We start from the raw sequence: 27,227 nt of genomic DNA on the forward strand, positions 1-27,227 counted from the left end.
CGCTCCATGTGGTGTTGTTCACAAACAGCAGCTATATTACGAGTATGAAGTTGGCTAGGAAACGCAACTGGAAAATGCGCGCATTACCTTCTTCTCCGAAATGGTTGATCACAACTATACCAGAAGGCACTCTTGAGTAGTAATTTTCAACGCAGAATTCAAATTTTGAGTCAATTTTGCCCCTCGACCCCAAGGGGGGGTGGTACCAAATGAAAATTTGGGGAAAATGTGACAAAATCTAGTATAGTGTCGAAATCTTGATACTTTGGGTTAAAAACAACGATTTTTGAGTCAATTTACCTCGTAGCCCCCCAGGGGGGGTGGTATCAAATAAAAATGCGAAAAAATCGAGTATAGTGTCGAAATCTTGGTACATTTGGGCTGAAAACCCGATTTTCGAGCCAATTTTGTCCTTCGCACGCCAGGGAGGAAGGGGGTGGTACCAAATCGAAATTTGGGGAAAACAGTGAAAAAATCGAGTGCGCACTCACACATGCATGGCTAAAGTATGAGATGATACAGATTTTCGCAGGTTTCCGCAGGTAAATCGATCGCAGTTGTTTTACATACACTAAAATGCATAATTTTTCATATTCGTCGTTTTGGGGAATGCTGGCGGAAGAAACTTCTGCCCTACAGTATTAAAGATATTACATTAAAGTACTCAATTTTTTCACTTTTATCCTAAATTTTTATTAGGTACCACACCCCTCCCCCCGGAAGCCGAGGGACAAAATTGACTCGAAAATCGGGTTTCCAGCCCAAATGTACAAGATTTCGACACTATACTCGATTTTTTCGCATTTTTATTTGGTACCACCCCCCCTGGGGGGCTACGAGGGAAATTGACTCAAAAATCGTTGTTTTTAACCCAAAGTATCAAGATTTCGACACTATACTCGATTTTTTCACACTTTCCCCAAATTTTCATTTGGTACCACCCCCCTGGGGGGCTACGAGGGAAATTGACTCAAAAATCGTGGTTTTTAACTCAAAGTATCAAGATTTTGACACTATACTCGATTTTTTCACTTTTTCCCCAAATTTTCATTTGGTACCACCCCCCCTGGGGGTCGAGGGGCAAAATTGACTCAAAATTTGAATTCTGCGTTGAAAATTACTACTCAAGAGTGACTATTTCATGTTTTTGGTGGGTTTGAGAAGGAATAAAATCGATTTTTAGGCGAATAACCGCAAGAAGGTCCTGTCGTTTCAAGAAGGTCCTATCGAGGTCTCTTTTGTAAAGCGCTCCCATGGAAATGTTGGTGGTGGAAAAAAAATTACTACGCAGGAAATAAATAGTGGAAAGATGCTTCTATTCAACAAAAAAAACCGGAGCTCGCTATATCATTTTAAACCAAAATGGCAAAACACTGTAATATAAAAATGCGTTTTTCTCAAAACCAGTTTTTTGTCGATAGGACCTTCTTGAAAAGCACCATTCATTTCATACTCAAGAAATCGCCGTTGAGCACAAATTTTTTGCACATACATTTATGGAAAATGGTAAAATGTGATTTATTCAGGTACGTGTAGGTATTTAAAATAATGAACGAATGAAAGCGAATACAAAATAGGTGGGTAGTCATGATTAGATGTGTTTTGCGTGGACTCAATTTAGTAATTATTGGTTGATCTCCTCCACTGCATCATTTCCCTGATGCTTTCGAATACTGGGTGTGATGGTTGCGTAGTAAGCTTTTGTGTTCTGCTCAGGTCTTCGAAAAATTATATTCAATTTTGGTAAGAATAAAAATACCAGGACGATCAATGAATTAATTGAAATAGCCAAGTTTACCGCCAATATCTGCAAATAATCCGTATGATAAGACTTGTTCTTTTGAATTACATTGCATTACATACACAAATGTCCACGTACTTTGTACTCGCTGATCAAGTATATTAGACCAAAAAACAACAATGTTGGTATCGTTGCGTACATTGTAAACGCGATGTACGTAGTCTCGTCGTAATTTCCTGGCAAATGTCGCATTTTAATAGCAAAATACACGCAGAGTAAAACCAACACTACAACGAAACTGAATATTTTCATCAAAAAGAATCCATCCAAGTAATGCTTGATCAGGAATAAATTCACGCCATTTTTCTCGATGACCTGTTTCGTTTCATTGGCTTGTACAGAATGCCAACAAATGAGCGTCTCTAGGCCTATTAACACGATAGTAAGGATGATCTGGAAAAACAAACAAACAATAGGTTCAGAGTTCACATAGGTACTTACTTAGGTGGTGTGATTTCACATTTCTTGTATCTACTCTTCGAAATACTTCTCTGAACTGTACCTTGGGCCTTAACGAGACCAGCTTCGGTTTAATTCTTGGAAAGGCGTTCTGTGATTTGGTTTTCATCAATAAAGCCGAGTAAATCATGCAGAAACCAATGGCAGGCAGAACTTTTCCCTCAGATGTTTTGAACGTATAACTTAACACCGAAATAAGAACGGCAATGTTGGCCAAAATGATTCCAGCGAACATCACGTAACATAGTTCTTCTGTGGTCGACTTGACCACCGGAGTATTTCGATACTTGACAAACACAATTGATGTGATAATCGTCAATATAATAGAACACGATGAAAAACACGTGGATATCAAATTCTGACCATCGTACCATTTGCTTGGTATTCGAATTGGTTCAGGTATGCATACTATTTATGTAAAAGTCGAAAAAAAAAAAAAGAAATTATATTAATTCATTTCATCATTCGTTTATGTTTTGTTTTTCGAGGTGTGTGGTAGAGCTGTACTTACTTTTTTTGTTCTCATCAGATAAAAAACCGGATTGGCATTCGACGCAAGAGGTGCCGTCAACATTCAGTTTTTCAAAAACACCACACGAATCACATTCCCAACAACATTGGTCAATTTGAGGTTTCTGTAGTGGAATTTATAGTAAAATTTTTTTGCATGCAAGTAGCATTCATCAATTTGATGAGCATGGGAGCAAATTGCCCAAAAGTCTCGCTTTTTGATAAAATTGTCAAAATCTTACTTTAGGCCAAAAAATTGATAACCATTCTCGCTTTTTTGCTGATTTTTTTCCGAAAATTGCCCAAATGTTTTGTTTTTTTTTATAAACTCTGTGATTTTTTGTCAATTGCCAACAATGAGTCCTGCTTTTTGCTAAAATTTCCAGTCTTGATTTTCGCCAAAAACTTACAATTATTCCCTTTTTTCACAGAAAAATTGTTCAATAATTTCGCTTTTTCGATAAAAATTACAGAATGAATCAATGAATGAATCAATGAAAATTTTATTATTGTTCGGGTTCAGCGCAATTTAGCGCTATTCACAAATTTTCCAAATAGGATTTTTTTTTCAACTTAAGAAAGAAAAGAGTTAGGGATAAGAAACCTAAAAAAATTTTTGAGGAAGTTTCGGTTTGAGCCTTGAAAAAAATCAGTTTTTGGCAATAGGTAGGTAATTTTTAATGTAGCTCGTTTATACGTAATTTTTTTTCATCAAAACAAATAGGTGCCATAATAGTCATCTTTTTTGAAAAAAATTGCAAAAAAATCAGACAAAATGACTGTCATAATCCTCGCTGTTTAAATTGTAAATTTGTTATCTCTTTTTCGCCAAAAATTGTCAGAAAAGTACCTATATCGCTTTCTAATTAATTTATCAATTAAAAAGTCCAGCTTTTAAATAAAAAATTATCAAAGTCTTGTTTTCTGCAGACAAATTGTGAAAAATTCTCTCTTTGTAAAAATTGGCAACACATATGTACTGTTTTTAGCAAAATGGTTAAAAATTATCGTGTTTTTTTTGTTGCAAAAATTTCCAAAAAGTTTTTTTTGTCATAAATTGCGAAAAAAGTATCATCTTTGCTTTTCGCTAAAATAATCAATGTGTTGACTTTTGCCAAAAATTAGAAAAAGTATTCGCTTTTTAGCAACATTCCTCAAAAATTTCACATAAAAAAAATCCTGAATGTTTTAGTTTTTCATCAAAAATTGTTTTTTTTCTTCTTCAGTAAATTGCAAAAAAGTCTCGGTTCAACTTTTTGGAAATTAAAAAACAAAACATTTCAATTTGAAATGTTCTGTTTTTTTTTAAATCAATTTTTTCTACACCAAAATGTGAAGCAAAGTTACCTTTATGTAGCCTGGATCACAAGGCATGCTGCATGAAGATTTCACATAGTTCCTCGGCTTATAAAAAGAATCGTTCAGTATGGTCAGATTTCCTTTTATTTCAAATGGAGATACTGTATAGTATATGTCTTCGCTGTTATCGTCTGAGTCTCCATATTTGAAATATTCTGCGACTTTGATGAATTCATTGGACAATACGTTTTTTGTCGCTTGAGATTTGTACACGTCGAATCTATGTTTTACATAAAATTACCTACGATCAGTTTTGGTGGGATGTTTCAATATCTATATGTAGTTGAATTTTTGGAAGTTTTTGTAATTGGAAATTAATTATTTTAAAAATTTAAAAGCACTTCAAATTCTAAATTTTTTAATTTGCAAAAACTTTGAGTTTAGACATACCTAATAAATATCTACTACCGAACTTGTAGAACATTGAAAGCTCTAGATACAGAAGGTGTTGAGAGGTTGTGTTTTGCCTACCTACCTTGAAAACTGGTGGAGATGTCATCCAGATTTATAGAAATTTTCAGTTATTATTTTTGTCCAGCAATTTTGTCTTCGTTTTAGGCTATCACCAGGTATACTCAATTTCACCCACTTGTTATTCTTTTGCTGAATAATTTGAAATATCACTGTAAGTACCCCTTTCCGTTGGATGAAAAAAACTAAAATTTAGTTTGTACCCTATTTTTGATGTGCCAAATCGATTGCAAGTGGTTTCAATCAATTTTGAAAGCTTCAGCAACTTTTTGAATATTCAAGTTTTTCAAAAAAAAAAAAAAAAAAAAAAAAAACATGAGAACCATTTAAATTAACTTTGGCATACCTTAAGTATAGGTATTTGTGAAGTGCTTTAAAAAAAAAAAAGTGACAAGTGATGATAAGTAAATTGATTTTTCTTTTCTCATTTGATGGATACTTATGTACCTAAATGCGTTTGTCTATTCTTACTTTTCTGTTTGGGGAAGACCTCTTGCAGTGAAGCTTACTTCTGTATCAAATAACTTGAACTTGACGTGGTTAATTTGTTGACTCTATAATCAATAATCATAGATATTTACCATCTACGTACAATTAAGTAAGTAAATTCATATCCAATACATGAGTATTGAATATCTATTCTATCGCCTGACGAGTCTGTTGTAAGGTACACATAAATACTCACTACATATTTCCTAAATGGTTCCAGAGGAATTTCTGATCCCAGAAGAATCCAGGGGTTTTGGTTATGGAAGATGTTATTTACAGCGTGTGCTATGACATGAACTGTTTTTATGATATTACTCGCTTGAGAATTATTTCTGTATGTGTCTTTGTACGTATCTAAATTGAAACATGAAACCAGGAAGAAATACACATAATAGTATATCATACTGTCCACACAACAAAGCTGCTGATGGAGAAGAGATGTGAGTATAACCTAGAAACCCACATGTGCTTTGTTGATCTGGAGAAGCCAAAAGGTGTATGATTGAATATGAAAAAAGAAGTTGTTCAAAATCCTGAGGAAAATTGAAGTGAATGAACAAATATTAAGTACGCTTAATTTGAAGAAATATACACGGATAATGTAATACAAGTGAGATCCAGAAACCTGTCAGAAGCAAAGAAGATAGGAAGAGGAGTAAGACAGGGATGCTCAATGTCATGTAGCCTGTTCAACATCAACTTTGACAACATGATTGAAGAACGGCTGAAAACCAAGCCAAAAGGGCTAGACATCCATGACACCCATGTTATTACCCTGCTATTTGCTGATGATCAGGTGGTCTTTGCTGACAACAAATATGACTTGCAGAGAGCAATGTACAACCTTCTGAAAGTAGCAGATAAATATGGAATGATCTTGTCTTCAAAAACAAAGGTGATGGCCTTTGAGGGGAAAGAGCCAATACGCGTCAAAATTGTCATAAATCGACTGCCAGTAGAACAAAAGTCAGAAGCTTTAAATATATCGTGTTTGAGCTATCTTAAGAAGGAGAGGTTGACGCACAACTTAAGATCAACAAATTCCTGAGAGTAGGCGTGGTGATGAACCAAGTCATCCCACAAAGAAAAGTCAGAGCCTGAACTCAAATAAGAATCTACAATATGCTGACAAGGCCAATGCCGCTGTATGGAAGTGAAACATGGATAATGAGAAAGCACATAAAAAGCAGAGTAACTGCGGTGAAAATGAGATTCATGCAAGCCACAGCAGGATATAAATGTGAGACACAATAGGAAAAGGAACGAAGACCCTGAAGAAGCTAGGAGCAGAGCCAATCATTGGATGGGTGAAAGATTACAGAAAGGCATGTTGAAGACATGTTGATATGGAATGCCCGACAACAGTGGTGCAAAGTTATCAATATACCTACATTAATTTGGACGGGTCTCTCATGTAGAGGGCGCTAGTGTGACCATTGTTCTAGAGTTCAGACTGGGCTTTTTTCTTAACCCTTTCTTATCAGTTGTATTTTACCAAAAGGTTGGATTTAAGAGTTGAAAATGAAAATATGATTTGGTCATGATAAATATGCCATAATAATCGTAAAAATAATGTACATCGAATTATTTTTTCAGTTTTAACCCTCGAAATTAATGCTTTTGTAAACGCTGATAAGAAAAGCCCCGTCTGAAAAATGTAAACATTTGCCAGCTCACTAGCGCCCTCTACTTAGTGTCCAGTCCGAATGTAGTCATACATTGATTTGAAAAGATATCAATGCTCATTGATGTAACATTTTGATCATCAATGCACATCAAAATTGCAAAAATTTGTTGAAAACCGGTTTTTTTGAACCGCAATTTGGACTTGATTTTGTAAAAACCAGAAAGCTTTGCAGAAAAATTGTACTTGACTCATGAAAACAGTAAGAAAAATGCAGTTTTGCTGGTATTATACAAATTACCTTGTTTCATTGGCACTGCACGAATTGTGTCCCAAAAGTACGAAAAGGCACAAATTGCGTCCCAAAAGTACGAAAAGGCACGGATTGCGTCCCAAGAAATATTTTACTAGGCACGAATTGCGTCCGAAGGATAGGGTGTTAAATAGGTTGGATGGTTGTTTTTTGAGAAATAGGAAGAATGCGTACAAATCAACGTATACAAATATGCAGTGTCCTGACTTCATTGGGACCTTTTTGCTTTTCTTTTTTGGAGCTGAAATTTCTAAAAAAAAATTGTTCAAATTATGAAAGTTTTGAACCGAAAAAATCAATTTCCTCCCATGAAAAATCATTGTTCTTTTACTTATAAAATTAAAAATTTTCAAAAACTTTTGCCCTTGCTACGCTGGGCCAATGTGTTTATTTGTTTTCATTTTTATAAAACAAAAAAATTCTGCTTGAGGCTTCTAAAAATTGAAAAATGAGCATGCAAATTTTTTTATGAGTCATAATAGGCTATGAATATAACCTAATGGCTAATACCCATCATATGTGTTGAGTACTTATATCAATTGGCAAAATTGTCTTCTCACATTTTATTTCACATTAAAAAACTCAATATTTTAATCGGCAAAATCAGTATTTTTTTGTCATATCAGTTGACAAATTTTTGGTCGAACACCCCCCCCCCCCCCTCAAAGAAAATGCCTAGTTTTGTCCCTGGAGAAAATGTTTGTAAATTTTGACATTGGTGGTTTTTTAAACAAACCCCCCACGCTCAATTTTTTCAGCATTTTTTTTTGTTTTTATTTAAAACCCTGGGACTCTAGTGTTGTTTTTTCAATTCTTTTAGAGTTCAAGCGTATGGATGCCAAGTTCATTTGAAATAACATTGGTAATGCAAGACGTAAGGTACACCCTACTTTGTGGATACATTTTTTTTCCATTTTGAGCCACTCCTTCTGTCTAAAATATACCTGCCCCAGCGGACGCAATTCGTGCCTGTTTGGGACGCAATTCGAGCCTACCCATTTGTACCACCCGTGGTGCGGGACGCAATTCGTGTCCAGCCGTTTCATCTATAAAATATGCCCAATTTTTCCAGATTTTCCCTATAAATAAATGTCATTTTTGAATTTCTATGTTCAGCAACATCTTCAATACAGTCGGACTTCGCCAAGTGGAAGCCCAAGGGAAACAGATTTTTTTCCACTTACACAGGTTTTCCACTAAAATAGGTTTCATTTATAGAGGTTGCACAAATTAGACTCCCAGTTATGGAGGTTTCATTTGTTTTGAGTAGCAGAACCTCTGTAACTAAAATGTTACATACTTTTGTTTTACCTCTATTAGTGAAATTCCTTTCCTTCTTACCTCTTGAACTGAAGTATTTATCATAACAGCACCTTTAGAAAGAAGGAAAGGAATTTCACTAATAGAGGTACAACGAAAGTAACATTCAGTTACAGAGGTTCTGCTACTCCAATCAAAATTCCACTGAGGTAAGAAAGAAAAGAATTTCACTTATATATAGATAGGTAAAACAAAAGTAACATTTCAGTTGCAGAGGTTCTGCTTCTCAAAACAAAATTCCACTTAGGTATGTAGGTTCCGTTTCCATTTATAAAGGTTATTTTAACATAGGTTTAGATAGGGAAGTTCTAGGGAAACGAATTTTCTGTATATCAAAAATATCGATATAAGCTCACATCGATAACTTGGCACCACTACTTGAGGAACAGTCCCCTCAAAAAGTCAAAGAATATACTTTCTAACTGGCAGAAAGAGCAGAGGAAGACTGAAGAAAAAACTTGATGATACATCAGCAAGCAATTCTTCTACAGTTTCCCAGATGGGCTGAACAGCTCACTGGGTCAAAGTTCAATGATGATGAGTACGTTTGTATGAGCGACAAAAATTGAAAAAAAATTCCTAACTCTATCAATGTAAATATTTATTTGTTCAACTCCCGCACATCCATGACTAAGCACTTATAGCTTTTGGCTATTCTGGAGAAGGAAAAAATCACTGGAAACTCCATAATGTTGAATTGACAAGTTATTTTCACTTCTAGTGTTTGAAAATGGTCCTGCCAAAAGTCCTGCTTTTTCATTTTGAAATTTTGTTACGCACCTTGTTAATACATACCTATTATGGGTCTCTACACTCACTTTTTTTCATAATAACTATTATGCAAATCTAAATTGGCCATTAAAAATTTATCGTGTCTTACCGTAGCATGGCTCATCGTATACTTGTCTATCATCTGGGCATTCAAAAAACCGTTTCCTGAATGTCTTCAAGTACTCGTGTTTTGTATCGTCATCCCTTGATAAAGATGTGTAGTAATTGTAAAATTCGTCGACGTATTGTGGCGTTGGAGTGACGTAAAAGAGATCTGCCAATTTTGTTTCCCATTCAAGTGTTCTCCAGTTTTCGTTGGCGTCCGGGTTTCTGTTTTATCGATTCGAATAGCAGCAAAACATAATTAATGCACAATAATTTAAAATTTTTTCGAAAAGGATACATTTTTGCTTGTTTGATCACGCAAACCTGGAGAATCATCATCAAATTTTTATAGAACAATAAAAAAAGGTAATACACTTGCTACGTAACGTACCTTGCAATTACTAAAATTTTTCTGGCGTTTTTGCCTGCTAAAGCCAACGCGCTTTGTAAAAGTCGCAAATCTTGGAGGTCGCAGTAACAAATAATCACGTCGAGTGTATCGTACGAAGGTATACGTTTTCTTAAGTATTCTTGGGGACGATCTTCATTGAAGGTGTGGTGGTGTGCCATATCTTGTACTATGTTCATACTTAATGTCTGACTTATACAGACACTTTCAAGTGCAGCCAGCGCTTTGACATAGGTCCAAAAACTCCCCTTGTCACCGGTGTTATCTGTGTTGGTGGAATCAGAATTAATTACTTAATAAATCAGGAAGACGACAATAATTTCGCATGATTGCCAAAATAGAGGCAAAAATTAAAACAAATGAATGATGCGTGTAAATTTCAACGTGAATCGTACTGAGGATGAGACCAGTTTCTGATCCGAAGAGGTTTTTGAGGCTTCAGAATTAGATATAGCCTACTAAAATCAGAACCATTTCAGCGCTCTCATGTTGAAGTTTCCGCATTGCTCACCAGAGGCTATGAATAAAACGTGTTTCCAATCGTGGTATGCCAAGATTTTAAATATAACGTTAATTACGAGAAGATGGCCAGAAGATACCAATATTACGTTTTCTCCTAATTCGGTCGGATTGAAGATTTGTTTCGATGAGGCTGAAAAACTGATGTAAGGAAATTCAGGAATTGTCGAAAAAATCCTGTCGTATTCCAATTTCGTGTATTGGTTCGAATATACGACTCCGATCAAATAAGGCGACGATGTATAGTTTTCAAAATTCGACGATTCCGTTCTCTGTAAAATTCATTTTGGTAAAGAATGATCAATTTTTCGACAGAAATCAATGAAAATCTCAAGATGAGTGTAGATAAGCTTATTTATTTTATGTGTACCTATACCTACCAATTTTATGATTGTTTTATTCTCCATGTATAATTCTTGCAGCAATCTTGAAAAATGGAGCATATCCGCGACTGGCGAACCACAGTTTTCTACTATATGAATTTTCATGGTGAAATGTTGCGAAAGTTCCTCGTCTCTGAAACCATCGTGATGTATTTGAAATTTGTTTATATCAACGCTCAATGAATACAAGTTACAGGGTCGCCAATATTATCGAGTATAGCTGATGACGTGATGAGAATTTTCGCGATTGGGATAATTTTCAAAAAATATGAAGTTGAACTTCGGCTCACCTTAATTACGAGTATTAAACTTCAAATCATTATCAACTCACCTTTCTACCAAATCCAACGCATAGTAGAAGGCTTCCACTGTTTGTAAAGAACTGGGATGTAGTTTTTTCGAACATTTAGTAGAAACCCAATATTCACTCGCCGCTGCTTCAGTCAGTGGTAATAGAACTGCTATTTCAAAGCTCGGCTTGTGAACTGACTTGGGTGAAGTGTGACTGTCGCAATTCACTATGAAAAAAATCACAATGCAGACGAAACGATCAATCTGCATCGTTGTGTAGACGAAATATGAAATATTCTCTCGGATTCTTATAAATTTGAAATCTATCGGTATTTTGCGAATACACGAGAAAAAAATGATAACCAAACGTCGAACACAGTATTTAGTATTTACCTACTCGTTCATTTCCAAATACAAAATACGAGAAGATTAATCTGTGATTTACGTATTCGATGTTTGTTTGTCGGTGCCAATTTTCTCTGCTTATCGCGATGATTTTAACGAATAATTTAAGTGGTATTCAATTATCTATGGCGTTACATCCGGAAAAGAGTACGCGTTATGTGAATTTTCCTATCAAACGTGTCACGATGTTGATTATGTATAGCGTTACAAGTTTTCTGCGATAAAATAGATAGGTAGTTTATAATATTTTTTTTTTCAGAAAAATTGCTCCGATGATTGAAATTTTTCATTGCATTCGTATTGGGATTCCTAGTTTCCCTAAAAACCAAAAATAGTATACACCTGCATGTTTTTCTAAACATGTACCTAGTACCCACCCTACCTCCATTATAAATTCGAGTGCATACTTTCGTTATCGCACGAACTCGACAATTTTATGATATTAATTAATTACTTACGTACTTAGGTTTAATCAAACTAATGGATAAATTTATTTTATTTGTTGCAGGTGAGTGTTCACAGTTCAATGATGCTTAAGTAACGTTTCGTTGAATGGCGATCTCAGGCTGGCAAGTATGATGAAATGATTTAATTTTTAAGCCTGAGTTTCAAAAATGCATGCTTATTGAAACTCTTCTATTGTAGTCCGGCATATGACAATAGGAGTAATTGCACCCCCCCCCCCCCCGCCGATCCTCCGGGACAACTTTTTTCCTAAAGGGTACATCCTAAGGAACATTTTAAAGCAAACTTGCTCAAAAAAAAGTTGGCCATACTTACAAAATAGCGGCCATTTTGATTGACAGGTCAGCCGAAATCACAGATTTCGCGTTTCAACATAGGACTTGCTCGACATTTTTCAAACTTTACAAAGGTAAATCGAAAAATTATGCAAAAATTCATCACCTGTCCAAATTTCAAGTGCTAAAGTGCGTTTTTCGATTCTTGGTGAATTTTTGAAAATCGAATTTAGGCCAAAAAGGAGGGAAAAAATCAAAATGTCATCAAATTGACCAAGAAAGCTGGAATTCGGGATATATCCTTATCCTATTTTCGACATGCCAAATCGATTGGAAACGGGTTCAACCCGTTTTGAGCAGTTCTGGAGCCTCCAGCAGATTTTTGAAACTCGAAATTCTCACAAAATTCCATCAAATTGGAGTTGTAAAGCTGAAATTTATTCTAAAAACTAATTTCAATACGCTACGAAGTACTGCAGGTAAATTTCAAGTCGTTTTGGAGCCTACAGCGACTTTTTGAAAATTTGTAAAGCCTCCAGCAAATGTTTGAAACTTTGAATTTTTACAAAATTTCATCAAAATGGAGATGGAAAGCTGAATTTACTCTACACTCCAATTTTAACACCCTCTGAAGATGACTTCAGGTGGCTTCAAGTCATTTTGGAGCCTCCAGCGGCTTTTTTTAAAATTACTGGAGCCTCCAGTAGATTTTTAAAACTTGGAATTTCTCCAAAATTTCATCAAACTGAGATAGAGAGTCGAAATTCATTCTGCAAACCAATCTCAATACGCTACGAAGTTGACTGCTGGTGGATTTCAAGTCGTTTTGGAGCCTCCAACGACTTTTTGAAAGGTTATATGGCCTTCTTTTGGAAAATTGAAATTTCCTAAAAGTAGCTGGAAGCTTCAAAACCATTTGAAACAACCACGTAGTCTGCGAAGTAAATTTCAGCTTGCCAACTCCATTTGATAAATTAATGTTGCGGGAATTTCAAGTATCAGAAATCTACTGGAGGCTCCAGTAATTTTCAATAAAGTCGCTGGAGGCTCTAAAATGACTTGAACCCACTTGAAGTCGTCTTCAGATGGTGTTAAAATTGAAATGTAGAGTAAATTTCATATCTCCATCTCCATTTTATGAAATTTTGTGAAAATTCAAAGTTTCAAAAATCTGCTGGAGGCTTTAGGAATTTTCAAAAAGTCGCTGGAGACTCCAAAATGACTTGAAATCCACCAGCAGTCTACTTGGTAGCGTATTGAAATTAGTTTGTGGAATGAATTTCGACTCTCCATCTCAATTTGATAAAATTTTGAGGCTCCAGTAATTCTCAAAAAAGTCGCTGGCGGCTCCAAAACGACTTGAAATTCACCTACAGTACTTCGTAGCGTATTGAAATTATTTTTTAGAATAAATTTCAGCTTTACAATTCCAATTTGATGGAATTTTGTGAGAATTTCGAGTTTCAAAAATCTGCTGGAGGCTCCAGAATCACTCAAAACGGGTTGGAACCGTTTCCAATCGATTTGGCATGTCGAAAATAGGGTATATCCCAAATTTCAGCATTCTTAGTCAATTTGGTAAAATTTTGATTTTTTCCCTCATTTTTGGCCTAGATTGGATTTTCCAAAATTCGCCAAAAATCGAGAAACACACTTTAGCACTTGAAATTTGGACAGGTGATAAATTTTTGCATATTCTTTCGATTTACCTTTGTAAAGTTTTAAAAATTTCGAGCAAGTCCTATGTTGAAACGCGAAATCTGTGATTTCGGCTGACCTGTCAATCAAAATGGCCGCCATTTTGTAAGTAAGGCCAACTTTTTTTTGGGCAAGTTTGCTTTAAAATGTTCCTTAGGATGTACCCTTTAGGAAAAAAGTTGTCCCGGAGGATCGGCGGGGGGGTGCAATTACTCCTATTGTCATATGCCGGACTATTGTACTTGATTTACTTCTGCGAGAAAGTTTTTCGAGAAATAAGATCTTCTTTGGCAGGGCATTTGACCAAAAAAAAGAGTAAAAAAATACCTATCCTTCCCCTGTAATTGATGTAGTGCCGTTTTCAGGAAAATGTAAATGGAATATCTTCCTTTTTGGGGGGATGAAACTTTGTCGAGAGTTTCAGAAATGACTCATCGCATGATCTAGTTTCCAATTTTTAGGGATTCCCATTAGGTAGTTACAAACCTGGTTTTCCAATAATGCTCAGTTTTGTTAATTTTTCGTCAAAAATGCTCATCTGTACTTTTTTTTCACAAATTCGTACCCTATTATGTGAAAAGATTTTTTTTCAGCCGAAATTTACGCATTATACTAAAACTTTACCTTTCCTCCAAAAATTTTCCTTTTTTTTTTTTTGGTTAACATAATTATTTGTAAGTACATTGCAGCCAAAAATAGCAAATTATTTTTTTGCCAATAAAAATTCTCGTGTTTTGTCGAAATAATGATTTTTTTAACTTAAATCGGCTTATTGTTATCAAAAAATCTCACTTTTGGTTAAAAATGCGCATTTTTCCCCAAAAAATTGCCTTATTTTCTACCAAAAATGAACTCATGTTTCTATCAAAATTTCACATTTTCTGTCACAATTGATCTCTTTTTTGCCAAAACTGCTCAGTTTCTGCGAAAAAATATTCATTTTCTGCCAAAATTTATACACATTCTGCCGAAATCCTATCTTTTCCAACAAATACTCTTCGTTTTCTGTGAAAAGACCTCATTTTCTGCCAAATTGGTACATCATTCCGACAAAAAATTACATTTTTTTTCAAGAAAATATAATCTGTTTTTTTTTTGCCAAAATGCTGATTTTTTTTCCAACGCTACTTATTTTGGTTGAGAAAGCTCACTTTTCATCAAAACTTGAGTAACATTTCATACGTAAAATTTACATTCTTTGCTGGAAGTATTTCTTTTTAAAAAATGCTCATTTTTTTTAAATACCTACCCACGAATTTTTTTCAAAAATCTACATTTTTTGCCACAAATGAGCATTGTTTAGTCATGCTCATTTTTTACTAAAATGCTCATTTTCTGCCAAAAGTAGGGTTACATGCATTGCCTATGTCTGCTAAAAATGCCCAATTTTTATCAAGCGCGGTTATTCTTTCTCAAAAATTGAGGGTGTCTACAGGCTATTGTGATACTAAAAAAAACGGACATTTCTGATACAGTGGGGAAAAAATTTGATCTTTTTTTCTTCTGGATGGATACCTGAAATCTCTCCAGATGAGAGAAAGTCGAGATACATAGATGATCTTTTTTCTGACTCGATTATCTTGGTAATTTTATTGGCCTTATTGCGCTTTGAAATAGGTACCTACTTCAAAAGAATCATAATACTTTATCAATTTTAATTTTCAACATTGAAACAATTAATGAATACTTAACAAAATATGTAATTCCAATGAATAAATAGAAACTGCGGAAGTATGTACAATGTACATATTCCAATCGGATATTAATAAGTAGTAGCACGACAGTTTTTGAAAAACCTGCAGCAAAATGTTTTCCTATTAGTTTATTTCAATGTCATACTACGAGTATACTGAAAAATCAAAATTATTTGCGGGGGGGAGGGGAGTTCTGCATTTGATACTTTTCAGTGCTTCTCTTAGGTATGAACTTAAATCTGCCACAATGGTTTCTAAGAATTATTGATAGGTACCGTCTTCTAATGAACGTAGGTAAGTTTTCTGTACATGATTCAATTCAATATGACATGATTTTACTTTCTCCAGCTATATGTAGTAAACAGAAGAAAAAATAGAATTTTATAATTAAATAGTGCACACATTATTTTAAAATATTTATTATTTTCCAAGGTATTGAAAGATGTGAAAGTTGTATCCTATCTCGTTGGCTGCACATTTCATGAGAAAAATGCGAAACCGTTTCAGTTTTCAGCCAGTAAAAATTTTAAGACTTGGAGAGGACGCTTTATCTTAATGAATAGGTATTAGGAAGTTTACTTACCATTTCTGCATGTGCTTTTTGTAGAACATCTTCGGTTTCTAAATGGTCTTTTTTGAGTTTTTTCTTCATTTTTCCTTCGCCCACATGGCCTCCATCTATTATCGTACAATTTGATGAGGATGAAAAATTATCCTAGGTACCTACTCTTTGGTATCAGTCTAAATTTATTTATGCCAACCTGTCTTTGATCGTTTGTTTAAAATGTCGTCCAATTCTTTGATGACTTTGGCTATGGAATCTCGTACTTGTTCCTTCAGATCATCAACGCTTTGTGGTGCTGTATTTTCAAGCCTGCGTGAAAATTAGTAAATAGTTGAATAGGTAGGTACTAGGTAGACAATCTGTGTACCTTTGAATCGATACTTACGAATAACACTGACAGATCGATGATTTACGTGCACTGGGACGAGATTTATTTCCCATGAAACTACGCATGGACGAAGTAACCGGTGAAAAGAACACTTTGGTATTTCTTTCCGGTGTCCAAAAAATTATGTATAATTTTGGCGAAAATAAAAAAATCAAAATCGTCAGCGAATTAATCGAGGCGCACAAGTTCATGGCTAATATCTGAAAGAAAATATTTGTGCCGATCAATAGATCATTGATTTTTTTCAGCTACATATAAGGCTTTCCATGTAAATGTAGGCACTTAAAATGAGATCTAAATAAGGCTCACTTTTTGTTTACTAGCGAAATACACCAAGCCAAAAGCAGCTGCTGTTATTACTGTCGCGTACATCGCGAATCCAATGCACTTGGTCTCGTTGAAATTCGTCGGTATGTTTCGTGTTTTGATGGCGTAATAAGTTGAAAGCAAAATTAACAGTGCAACGAAAGCGAATATGTTGATGAAAAATGTTCCGTTTAAATAATACTTCTTCAGAATGAAATCACTTCCTCCCATACTGGGGTCTGGGTCATTGAATTTAATCGCGAACCAGCATATCAGTATTTCTACCCCAATCAGAATCGCTGTTATGGCCATCTTGAATTGAGAAAAAAATCGTATTTTAGAACACTGACGTGAGATAATATTAGGTATATGTATCTCGATATTTTTCACAAACTCACCTGAGCCTTCAGAGACAAGTATTTGAGGTTCATGTTGACGAATTTATTTTCAGGTATAACCAGTAGACGTGCCACTCGATTAGTTTTCACCAGCAAAGCAGCGTATATCATAGTGAAACCAATCGCTGGCAAAACTTTGACATCTGATGTTATAAAATTCGAGGTTACTGTCGATATGAGGAGTGTAGTGTTGACCAAAATAATACCAGCGAACATAACGTAACATAGTTCTTTGGTCGTTGACTTCACAGCCGGAGTATTTTGATATTTGACAAACACCAATAGTACAATCGACGCCAACAAGATGGAAAATGAGGAAAACCCGATGGATAATACATTTTGTCCATCGGTCCAGTCAGTTGGTAGTTGAAGAACAACGGATATAGATATACAGGCTGTACGACATTTACATGAAAAAAAAAGATTTTATTATAGCTATTAAATAAGACGTTCAGCTTCAGATGGAAATAACTTGATGGGCACTGACCACTTTTGTTTTCATTCGGTGCCGAGCCATCTTCACATTTATCACACGAAAAAGCATCACCACTTGATACCTCAAATTCGTCACAAGCAAGGCAATCCCAACAACATTTATTGTTTTGTTTTTTCTGTCAGAGAAAAATGGAATCATCGGTCAGTTTTTCAGTTTGTACTGAATGGTTAGCTCATATTGTATTACTGAATTGAAAAAAAAAATCACCTTAAAATACCCCGCAGTGCACGGTTTGCCGCATATCTGCTTCGCAAAATCTATTGAATTTTGGAAATCTGCTGCAAATATTGTTAAGTTACCTTTTATTCGCAATATTGCATTCGTATTCGAGGGTGTTTCGTCATCATTGTCGCCATATTTTGTATACTCGCCGACCTTGATAAAAGTTTCGGATACGTTTTCTGTTTCTTGAAACTTGTGTATATCGAATCTAGGTATGGTCAATATCATTAAAAATGATTAGATCGAATGATCAAAAATTTCGAAATTATTGAATATTATCTGCCTTATTCACGAGTCATTGTGCAGAATTATGCGATTTCTGTGCTTCGTACTAACTTTTCTAGTTTTGGCAGACCTCTGTATTTGGTATAGCTCACTTCTTCATCGAATAATTTGAAATTGACATCGCGGAGGTGTCCTCTCTGTTGAAATATTAGGCAGGTATTTTTATCATGTTTATTCAAAGTACATTATTAGATATTTAGGTGGGTCATGAAAAAAAAAGAAAATGTTGAATGATTTTAACGAAATTTAGTGGAGATCTTCGTTTCGACTTGTAAATCACACAGGAAAATTTTCAGCTCCAGAGGTGCCTCTGGAACAGAGAAATGGGTTCTCAAAAAGTGTGAATTTTTCGAATAAAATCGTGCTTTTTTTCTCTCTTGTTACATGTGCAACATGTTGTAGGAAAAATGGCTCAATCCCAAAAGATCGTACTTGTTTGAGATTCTGCGTCAACTTACGTCATTGTCATAAAAATTCAAGACCTCGTTTAGGGTTCTACTGAACGGTTGAAAATTTGCAAATGGCTTTTTTGGGTAAATTCGTGTTTTGAAAATTTCAAACCGCTCATTAGAACCCTAAAAGTGGTTTTGGATTTTTATAATAATAGCATAGATGGACGCAGAATCTCAATAGTTTCATTTGAGACTATGCCATTTCCTCAAAAACAGGTTGTATAGCGACAGGAGCAAAAAAACACGATTTTTTCGAAAATGTTTCTTCTTTGGGAGCACAAATTTCTCCTTTAGGGGCACCTCCGGAGCCAAAATTTTTTTGCGAGTGACTTTTAACACAAAATGAATGTCTTTAATTGAATTCTGATCGTCAAGATTCTCCAACCTTTTTTTTTTTTTTTCGTGATCTGCACTGCTTAATGTTGTACGAATGTACGAGTATACTCACTGCATAATAACGAGAAAGCTGGCCGTATTTTTCAACGAAAATGTTTTTTATAGCATGAGCCATTGTGTAAAGTGATTTGATAATATTAACAGCTGCATTTGAATTATTATTGTAACTATCTCTGAACGTATCTGAACCTTTTGAAAATTAAAATCATCATTTTTGTATAGATCACTAAATGATTCATAATAACAAATTAATGGTAGGTATATGTAGGTATGTATGTTGTATAGGGTAGATCGCCTCAAGAAAAAGTTGGAGGATTAAAACAAAATTATGTAGAAAACTTTATTTTGAGTTGAAATTTATCCACAAAAAATTTTAGCCCAGATGATGCTCCTGAAGGGGAGATTTGGGCCAGCAAAGGGAGAGTATTTTCGAAAAAATCGTGGTTTTTTCGCTCCTGGCTACACAACCTGTTTTGGAAAAAATTGCCCAGTCCCAAATGAAAGTTTTTGAGATTTTGCATTGATCTATGCTATTCTCGTCGAAATCCAAGAACTTTTTTTTAGGGTTTTACTGAGTGGTTGAAAATTTGCAAATCACTTATTTGAGGATAAATTCGTGTTTTGAAAATGTTTTCTTTGCAAAAATATTATGCATTAATCATGTCAAAATATTGAAAGATGTCATTCCTGAGCCTGAGGAAATATTTTGGAAAGTCTTGATAATGTCAAAAAATTGAAAGAAGTTTGTAAGTTTTTTGGCTACGTATTTTTCTGGATTTTTTGGAATTGGCAGTAATGACCAAAAAGTTGGCTCTCATGTGTTCCAAGATATCTCCCTAGTTCCAGGAATGATATTTTTCAATATTTCAGCTAAACTGATTCAAAAAAATTGACGCAGAAAAAATTTTCAAAAGTCGAATTTATCCAAAAGTACGTGATCTGTAAATTTTCAACCCCTCTTTAAAATCCTGAAAGTGGTTCGGATTTTGACGGCAATGACAAAGATCGACGCAGAACCTCAAATACTTCGATTTAAGACTGATCCATTTTTCCCAAAACAGATTGGGTAAGAACAAGAGCGAAAAAACTACGATTTTTTTTCGAAAATTCACCCTCTTTGAGGGCTTTTATTTTCCCTCCAGTGACACTTCCGAAGCTAAAATTTTGTGTGGGCAACTGTCAACTCATAATGAAGGTCTCTGCCGAATTCAGTCAGAATTTTCCGACCTTTTTCTTAATGTTTTACCAATTGATGTTTTTTCTGTTGTATTCTCAGAATGGAATTTTCTCTTGAGATATCGTTCTCTGAATTCTTTAAAATAAGCTTGTTTCGTATCATTTTCCACCGATTCGTAGAAATTATATAGATTTTCATTATACTGATGCTGCTTCGGCGTAACGTAATACAATTCTCCAATATCTGATATCCACGTTAGTGTTCCGTTTTTCCAAGGTTTATCTAAATTTCTTTGTTGAAATCATATCACAAAACATAGTTAGTAAAATGTGCTCACAAGGGAGGTAGATATTCTAACAGGAAGATAATTTTTTGCTTTGGACAAAGCTGAGGTGGAAAATTATGCAAAAATACATCAGTGGCGTAGCCAGAATTTTCTTAAAGAGGGAGCAAACCCATAAATAAATTTCAGATGATAAAGGGTATTTTTTTGATTTTTGGCGAATTTTTAACAATTCTTTTGTTGAGCCAAAATCAAAATCAATATTTTATCGGAACCAGCAGAGATCTTCAAATATAAAATTCATCAGCGAAAGTTGTTCTTTGTGGTCCAAAACTGCCGGAAAAGAATTTTCATGACATTTCAACAGGCTATTTTCTCCAAAACAGGTTGGGTAGCGATGGAAGCGAAAAAAATCATGCCCTCTTTTTGAGTGCTCATTGCTATTAGTCCGGCATATGACAATAGGAGTAATTGCACCCCTCCCCCCCCGCCGATCCTCTGGGACAACAATTTTCTTAAAGGGGACATCCTAAGGAACATTTTAATGCAAAGTTGCCAAAAAAAAAGTTTTAAAGTCAAAAAAATCATTTAGAAAAAAACCAAGTATCAAATTTTAGAGTAGAAAAAAGAAAGAAAAATTACACATTTTGACTTGATTATAATTGCACGTTAAAAACACATAGCCACAACGTTTCGGCACACGGTGCCTTCATCAGGTGTACACTAAGACTAACTAGGTATATCTAATAAGTGAAAATACGTACGACGAAATAGCAAGCAACGAGATAAATTATTGGTATTGTACTAGAGATTTGTACATACTCTATTCTTCCCACTGATATAACCAAAAAATTGGAAAAACAAGGTAATGCCTTGATAAAATGTCTTTATGACGAAAATATCATCACGTCATCGGAGAAGTCAGCGCTCACCAGACAAAATTCAGTTGCTCCTCGGTTATATGGTCTGATAAAAACGCACAAACCAAACAATCCGGCACGTCCTGTCGTCTCTACTATAGATTCTCCGATATCTAACCTTTCTAAATTTTTGGTATCCATAATGAGGAACATACCCGAATTACAGTCAGATATCAACGTTAAAAACTCCATAGAAGTCAGAAAAATCATCAAAGAAATAAAACCTGACCCTGACTATCAACTGGTGTCTTTCGATGTGGTTTCAATGTATACATCCATACCTTTACAGTACATCTATCAAATCATCACCGGAAATTGGACTATTCTACAGAATTTTTTCAAAAATACCCATGCAGAAAAATAGTACTACTAGAGTAATACTAAAAGCAGTACTACTTTCAGTAGTACTAAATTGAGCAATTCAGTTTTACTGGCAGTACTACTAAGAAGTATTATTGTAGTACTACTGAGAAAGTATTACTGCAGTACTACTAGGACATATTACTGTAGTACTACTCAAAAGAACTGTACCTAGTACTACATTTTAACATTTTTAAATTAATTTTTAAAAATATTGAGTACATTTGGCACAATTTCTGTTATCAGTAATCGTTTTACTTTTTATCTATCGAATCATTAATTCATATACCATCCAATTCCATTAACGAAAATTTCCTACCTAACCTGAGATTCGAACCTGGGACCCTACGTTCCTAACTACCTAGCCTTAACCACTAGACTATGGGGACTTCAATGGATATAGCACATTTTGAACAATATAAGCATATTATCCTTGTTATTCTGAAATATTTCCTTTTTTTTTAAATTGCAGTACATTATTAGTATTTTTTTTTAAAATTGCAGTACATTATTAGTAAGGCAATTGTTTTAATGATATCGTATATTTTTTTGCTGCACCAAATACCGCAGATAGTAATTTTCTTTACGTTTTGTCAGTTTCATGAAATTTTGAGACAAATTATGACACTTTATAGCGCATTTTTTCGCATATTTTTGGAATCAATAAATGCAAATGCTTATTTTAGTTTTTAAAAAAACGTTGATTTTGAAGTTTTTTCAGGTCGTTACAGCTTTTTTGTGGGAGAAAAACAGCAAAAATCAGTTTGAAAAATGGGAAAAAACAAAAATTTTGAAATTGTCAATACAAAAAACTGAATGTTTATTTTTTTTAATAGCCTATATGAAAATTAAAAACGATGATCGATGCATTTGTGTTTTAAAATAAATTAATGTTCGACGTTTTTTAGGTTTTCTGATAGCTCATTGAAAATACATACCTACATTTTGATACCTACCCATGATGGAGCAGTTTTATAGCACTTATTTCTGCAGTCTTTGGTTTCTTAGCACAATAATATTAATGTAATGCGTTTTTTTTTTTTTTTTTTTTTTTTTTTAGATTGTATAATTACTTATTATGAGCGTTTTTTTTTGCTGTTTTTTGAGCATATAGAAATAATTGCTGTATTTATTAGCTACTTACTTAATTTTTTAAATTTCAGAAAAAACGTGTGCTGGGCAGGTATAATTGAAATTCAAACTCACATACCTATTTTTAACAAATAAGTTTAAGCTTGAACATAGACCATAAAATGAGAAATTTGTCTAAAGTAGTATTTAGAATGGTACTATAGTACTACTTGATACCACAATACCGAAGTAGTACTGAATAGTCTTACCTAAAGTAGTACTGGAATAGTACTATCCCATTACTTGGTATCCCAATACTGAAGTACTACTGAATAGTTATACAGAAGTAGTACTGAAGTAATACTAAGTACTACTTAGTTCTACAGTACTGAATTAGTACTCAATAGTTTTACAGAAATAGTACTGAAATAGTACTATAGTACTACTCATCTATGATTTTCTTGCATGGGTAACTTCAACTTATTCAAAGATCTCATAGAATTTATTTTATTTAATGGTTACTTTATATTTAATGATACTTTATACAAACAATCTCATGGCGTTGCCATGGGTGATAGTTTCTCACCTATTGCCTGTGACCTAATTATGGACCACATATTTAAGAAAATAGTTGAAAAATTCAAAGATGATATAAAATTCGTAAAAAAATATGTTGATGATAGCCTTTTTTATGTCAAAAAATCAAAAATCGATGAACTTTTTCAGTTTGCCAATTCCCTTCACGATAGCATAAAATTTATCACTGAAAACGAAGTTAATGGTACTATTTCTTTTCTAGATCTGCAAATTATAACTAGTGATGGTTCTTTTCTTACGAAACACTATACAAAACCAATAGCCAGTGGTAGGCTAGTAAATTTTCATTCTTTCCAACCAGCAAAGCAAAAAATAAATATTTTGAAAAATCTCATAGATAGGGTACTTGGTCTCTCTGATGCTTGTTTTCATAAGGAAAAAATCGATCATATTTATGACGTTGCTTTGGCTAATGATTACCCCTGGAAAATGATACAATCCCAAATTCAGCTTTTTTATAACCATAGTAACCCTTCTACTGATCATTCTAATTCTAATATTGGACCAAAAAAATTTCAGTGTCTCAATTATGCTGGTAAAACTTCCAAACGAATTGAAAAACTTTGTCAGGAAGAGGATTCGACCATTACTTTCGCATATAAAAATCCCAATAACCTATTCAAACGAATTTTTTCCAACACTAAAAATAGGATTCCTAATTTGAGTCAAAGCAACGTAGTTTATAAAGTAAAATGTATGAATTGTAACGTTGAGTATATTGGAGAAACAAAGCAACACCTTAAAGACAGAATGTATAGGCATAATCTAGATGTTAGAAATGGTAGGACTACTACTGCACTATCAGAACACTCTGTAATGTATAATCATAAGTTCGATTTCGAAAATGTAAAAATTCTTCATAAAGGTTGTTCTAATCTACAGAAAAGAAAAACCACAGAGGTACTGTACATTTTAAATAATCGAAACTGCATCAATAAAAAAACGGACGTTGCTGGTTTCGATGTGTACAAATCTCTAGTACAATACCAATAATTTATCTCGTTGCTTGCTATTTCGTCGTACGTATTTTCACTTATTAGATATACCTAGTTAGTCTTAGTGTACACCTGATGAAGGCACCGTGTGCCGAAACGTTGTGGCTATGTGTTTTTAACGTGCAATTATAATCAAGTCAAAATGTGTAATTTTTCTTTCTTTTTTCTACTCTAAAAAAAAAAGTTGGCCTTATACTTACAAAATGGCGGCCATTTTGATTGACAGGTCAGCCGAAATCGCAGATTTTGCGTTTTAACATAGGACTTGCACAAACTTTTTCAAACTTTACAAAGGTAGATCGAAAGATCATGAAAAAATTTATCACCTGTCCAAATTTCAAGTGCTAAAGTGCGTTTTTCGATTTTTGGTGAATTTTTGAAAATCGAATTTAGGCCAAAAATGAGGGAAAAAATCAAAATTTTACCAAATTGTCCAAGAAAGCTGAAATTTGGGATATACCCTATTTTCGACATGCCAAATCGATTGGAAACGGTTTCAACCCGTTTTGAGCAGTTCTGGAGCCTCCAGCAGATTTTTGAAACTCGAAATTCCCACAAAATTCCATCAAATTGGAATTGTAAAGCTAAAATTCATTCTAAAAACTATTTTCAATACGCTACGAAGTACTGCAAGTAAATTTCAAGTTGTTTTGGAGCCTTCAGCGACTTTTTGAAAATTCTTGAAGCCTCCAGCAGATTTTTGAAACTTTAAATTTTCACAAAATTTCATCAAATAGAGATGGAAAGCTGAAATTTACTCTACAATCCAATTTTAACACCCTCTGAAAACGACTTCTGGTGGATTTCAAGTCATTTTAGAGCCTTCAACGACTTTTTTGAAAATTACTGGAGCCTCCAGTAGATTTTTGAAACTTGAAATTTCCCCAAAATGTTATCAAACCATGATGGAGAGTCGAAATTCATTCTGCACACTAATTTCAATACGCTACTAAGTTGACTGCCGGTGAATTTCAAGTCTTTTTGGAGCCTCCAGCAACTTTTTGAAAGGTTGTATGACATTTTTTTGGAAAATTGAAATTTCCTAAAAGTAGCTGGTAGCTTCAAAACCATTTGAAACCACCATGTAGTCTGCGAAGTAAATTTCAGCTTGCAAACTCCATTTGATAAATTAATGTTGGGGAAATTTCAAGTTCCAAAAATCTGCTAGAGGCTCCAGTAATTTTCAAAAAAAGTCGCTGGTGGCCCTAAAATTACTTGAACCCACCTAAAGTCTTCTTCCGAGGGTGTTAAAATTGGAGTGTAGAGTAAATTTCAGCTTTCCATCTCCATTTGATGAAATTTTGTGAAAATTTAAAAGATTCAAAAATCTGATGGAGGTTTCAGGAATTTTCAAAAAGTCGCTGGAGCCTCCAAAACGATTTGAAATTCACCTGCAGTACTTCGTAGTGTATTGAAATTAGTTTCTAGAATGAATTTTAGCTTTACAACTCCAATTTGATGGAATTTTGTGGGAATTTCGAGTTTCAAAAGTCTGCTGGAAGCTCCAGAACTGCTCAAAACGGGTTGAAACCGTTTCCAGTCGATTTGGCATGTCGAAAATAGGGTATATTCCAAATTTCAGCTTTCTTGGACAATTTGATAAAATTTTGATTTTTTCCCTCATTTTTGGCGTAAATTCGATTTTCAAAAATTCACCAAAAATCGGAAAACGCCCTTCAGCTCTTGAAATTTGGACAGGTGATGAATTTTTGCATGATCTTTCGATCTATCTTTGTAAAGTTTGAAAAAGTTTGTGCAAGTCCTATGTTAAAACGCAAAATCTGCGATTTCGGCTGACCTGTCAATCAAAATGGCCGCCATTTTGTAAGTAAGGCCAACTTTTTTTTTGGCAACTTTGCATTAAAATGTTCCTTAGGATGTCTCCTTTAAGAAAAATGTTGTCCCGGAGGATCGGCGGGGGGGGGGGTGCAATTACTCCTATTGTCATATGCCGGACTATATACTTCCCGCAAGGACATTTCTATAGCTATAGATTTTTCTGAATCGCCGAAAAATCAAAAGATTTCTAATTTTTCTGAAATTGCAATAGTTATTTCTATTTTTTCACATTTATGGAGCAAATTTGATCATCAAAAATTCACAAAAATTCGAAAAATGCACTCTAACATCTGAAATTTAGGCAGGTAATGTATTTTTGCATGCTGTTATTATATTTCTGTCGACAGGGAAATCTCGCTTGTCAGTAGTAAGAATTGTTATACAGAAAAAAAGTTGATATGTTTACATACCCTGCTATAATTACGTATTTCTTGGTACGATTTCGTAATTGGTTTTTCAATTCCGTAATATCCGTGATTTCGCAATAGCAAATTACGACATCGACTGTATCATACGTAGGGTTATCCTTCGCTGTAGGAATCCTGTGATACCTGAGTTTTGAAATCTGATCATAAGAATAAAAGACAGGAGTGAGTTGTTTTTTCTTTTGTCAAATAAGTATTTGGAAAACTGATCACTGGAAACTAAATGTACTCGTGTAAGTACTTTATTCTCAATTTTATAAGGTGAATTTATCCTACCAAGCACGTGAGAGGATTCGTGGAATGACCTATGCAAACGTCGTCGCTTCTAGCTAATTCATATGCACGAGACTTGAAAAATTCAGCCATTTTGTGATTTTCGCAAGCTGTAAGTGTTTATAACAACATAAAAAATTAATAACTCTTACTAGATCGATTGACTGATTACGTTCACTATGCCTAAAGGAATGTGATTGGAACTGATCAGGTCGGATCATATTTGATCAAATCTAGACATTCCATGGACCTACTTTGACCTGACCTGTTCTGATTGGAGATCTGAATACCTAGGTCAAACATACTTGATGGATCTGATTAGATTGGATTAAGTGTTGAGACCCCCGAGCAGATCCAATCATTTCCCCTTGAGTGGATACGAACCTGTTCAGTATTATTTGTAGAGTACATACTTAGT

At 34.4% G+C, this 27,227-nt stretch overlaps 3 protein-coding genes and 1 long non-coding RNA gene across 4 annotated transcripts in view; 1 reads left to right on the forward strand and 3 right to left on the reverse strand.

Moving 5' to 3' along the window:
• LOC135841105 (max dimerization protein 3-like) overlaps nt 1–27,227 on the forward strand; it is an 835,585-nt gene that overhangs the window by 664,205 nt on the left and 144,153 nt on the right. The gene's annotated exons all lie outside the window — the stretch shown is intronic.
• On the reverse strand, nt 1,520–11,195 carry LOC135838696 (metabotropic glutamate receptor 1-like). The gene is made up of 12 exons (XM_065354427.1): nt 10,865–11,195; nt 10,531–10,666; nt 10,143–10,422; nt 9,614–9,896; nt 9,227–9,447; nt 5,286–5,443; nt 5,072–5,154; nt 4,118–4,349; nt 2,772–2,895; nt 2,304–2,668; nt 1,880–2,194; nt 1,520–1,807 (listed from the first exon to the last, which is right to left on the reverse strand). Exons 1-12 carry the CDS (start codon nt 11,092–11,094, stop codon nt 1,625–1,627), a joined length of 2,610 nt encoding a protein of 869 aa, XP_065210499.1. The 5' UTR covers nt 11,095–11,195; the 3' UTR covers nt 1,520–1,624.
• Nucleotides 15,384–17,964, reverse strand: LOC135838703 (metabotropic glutamate receptor 1-like). Its single transcript, XM_065354441.1, has 7 exons — nt 17,814–17,964; nt 17,019–17,413; nt 16,624–16,932; nt 16,312–16,514; nt 16,123–16,235; nt 15,945–16,039; nt 15,384–15,709 (listed from the first exon to the last, which is right to left on the reverse strand). Exons 1-7 carry the CDS (start codon nt 17,962–17,964, stop codon nt 15,623–15,625), a joined length of 1,353 nt encoding a protein of 450 aa, XP_065210513.1. The 3' UTR covers nt 15,384–15,622.
• LOC135841858 (uncharacterized) lies at nt 18,073–26,816 on the reverse strand. The gene is made up of 4 exons (XR_010558002.1): nt 26,522–26,816; nt 20,116–20,336; nt 18,922–19,058; nt 18,073–18,158 (listed from the first exon to the last, which is right to left on the reverse strand). It is a non-coding gene; the product is annotated as an uncharacterized LOC135841858 (long non-coding RNA).

Source organism: Planococcus citri, chromosome 3 (genome assembly GCF_950023065.1).
Source record: "Planococcus citri chromosome 3, ihPlaCitr1.1, whole genome shotgun sequence".
NCBI lineage: Eukaryota > Metazoa > Arthropoda > Insecta > Hemiptera > Pseudococcidae > Planococcus > Planococcus citri.

Excerpts from the sequence above, each read along its gene's own strand:
- LOC135838696 (XM_065354427.1), bottom strand. The coding sequence starts at position 11,094 with ATGCAGATTGATCGTTTCGTCTGCATTGTGATTTTTTTCATAGTGAAT. Across the intron at positions 4,350-5,071 it reads GGTCTTCCCCAAACAGAAAA|ATTCGACGTGTACAAATCTC; the intron begins GTAAGAATAGAC and ends TGTAAAACATAG. Across the intron at positions 1,808-1,879 it reads ACTTGATCAGCGAGTACAAA|ATATTGGCGGTAAACTTGGC; the intron begins GTACGTGGACAT and ends GATTATTTGCAG.
- LOC135838703 (XM_065354441.1), bottom strand. The coding sequence starts at position 17,964 with ATGATATTGACCATACCTAGATTCGATATACACAAGTTTCAAGAAACA. Across the intron at positions 17,414-17,813 it reads TGCAATATTGCGAATAAAAG|CCTGTATATCTATATCCGTT; the intron begins GTAACTTAACAA and ends AATGTCGTACAG. Across the intron at positions 16,933-17,018 it reads ACTTGTCTCTGAAGGCTCAG|ATGGCCATAACAGCGATTCT; the intron begins GTGAGTTTGTGA and ends TCTCAATTCAAG.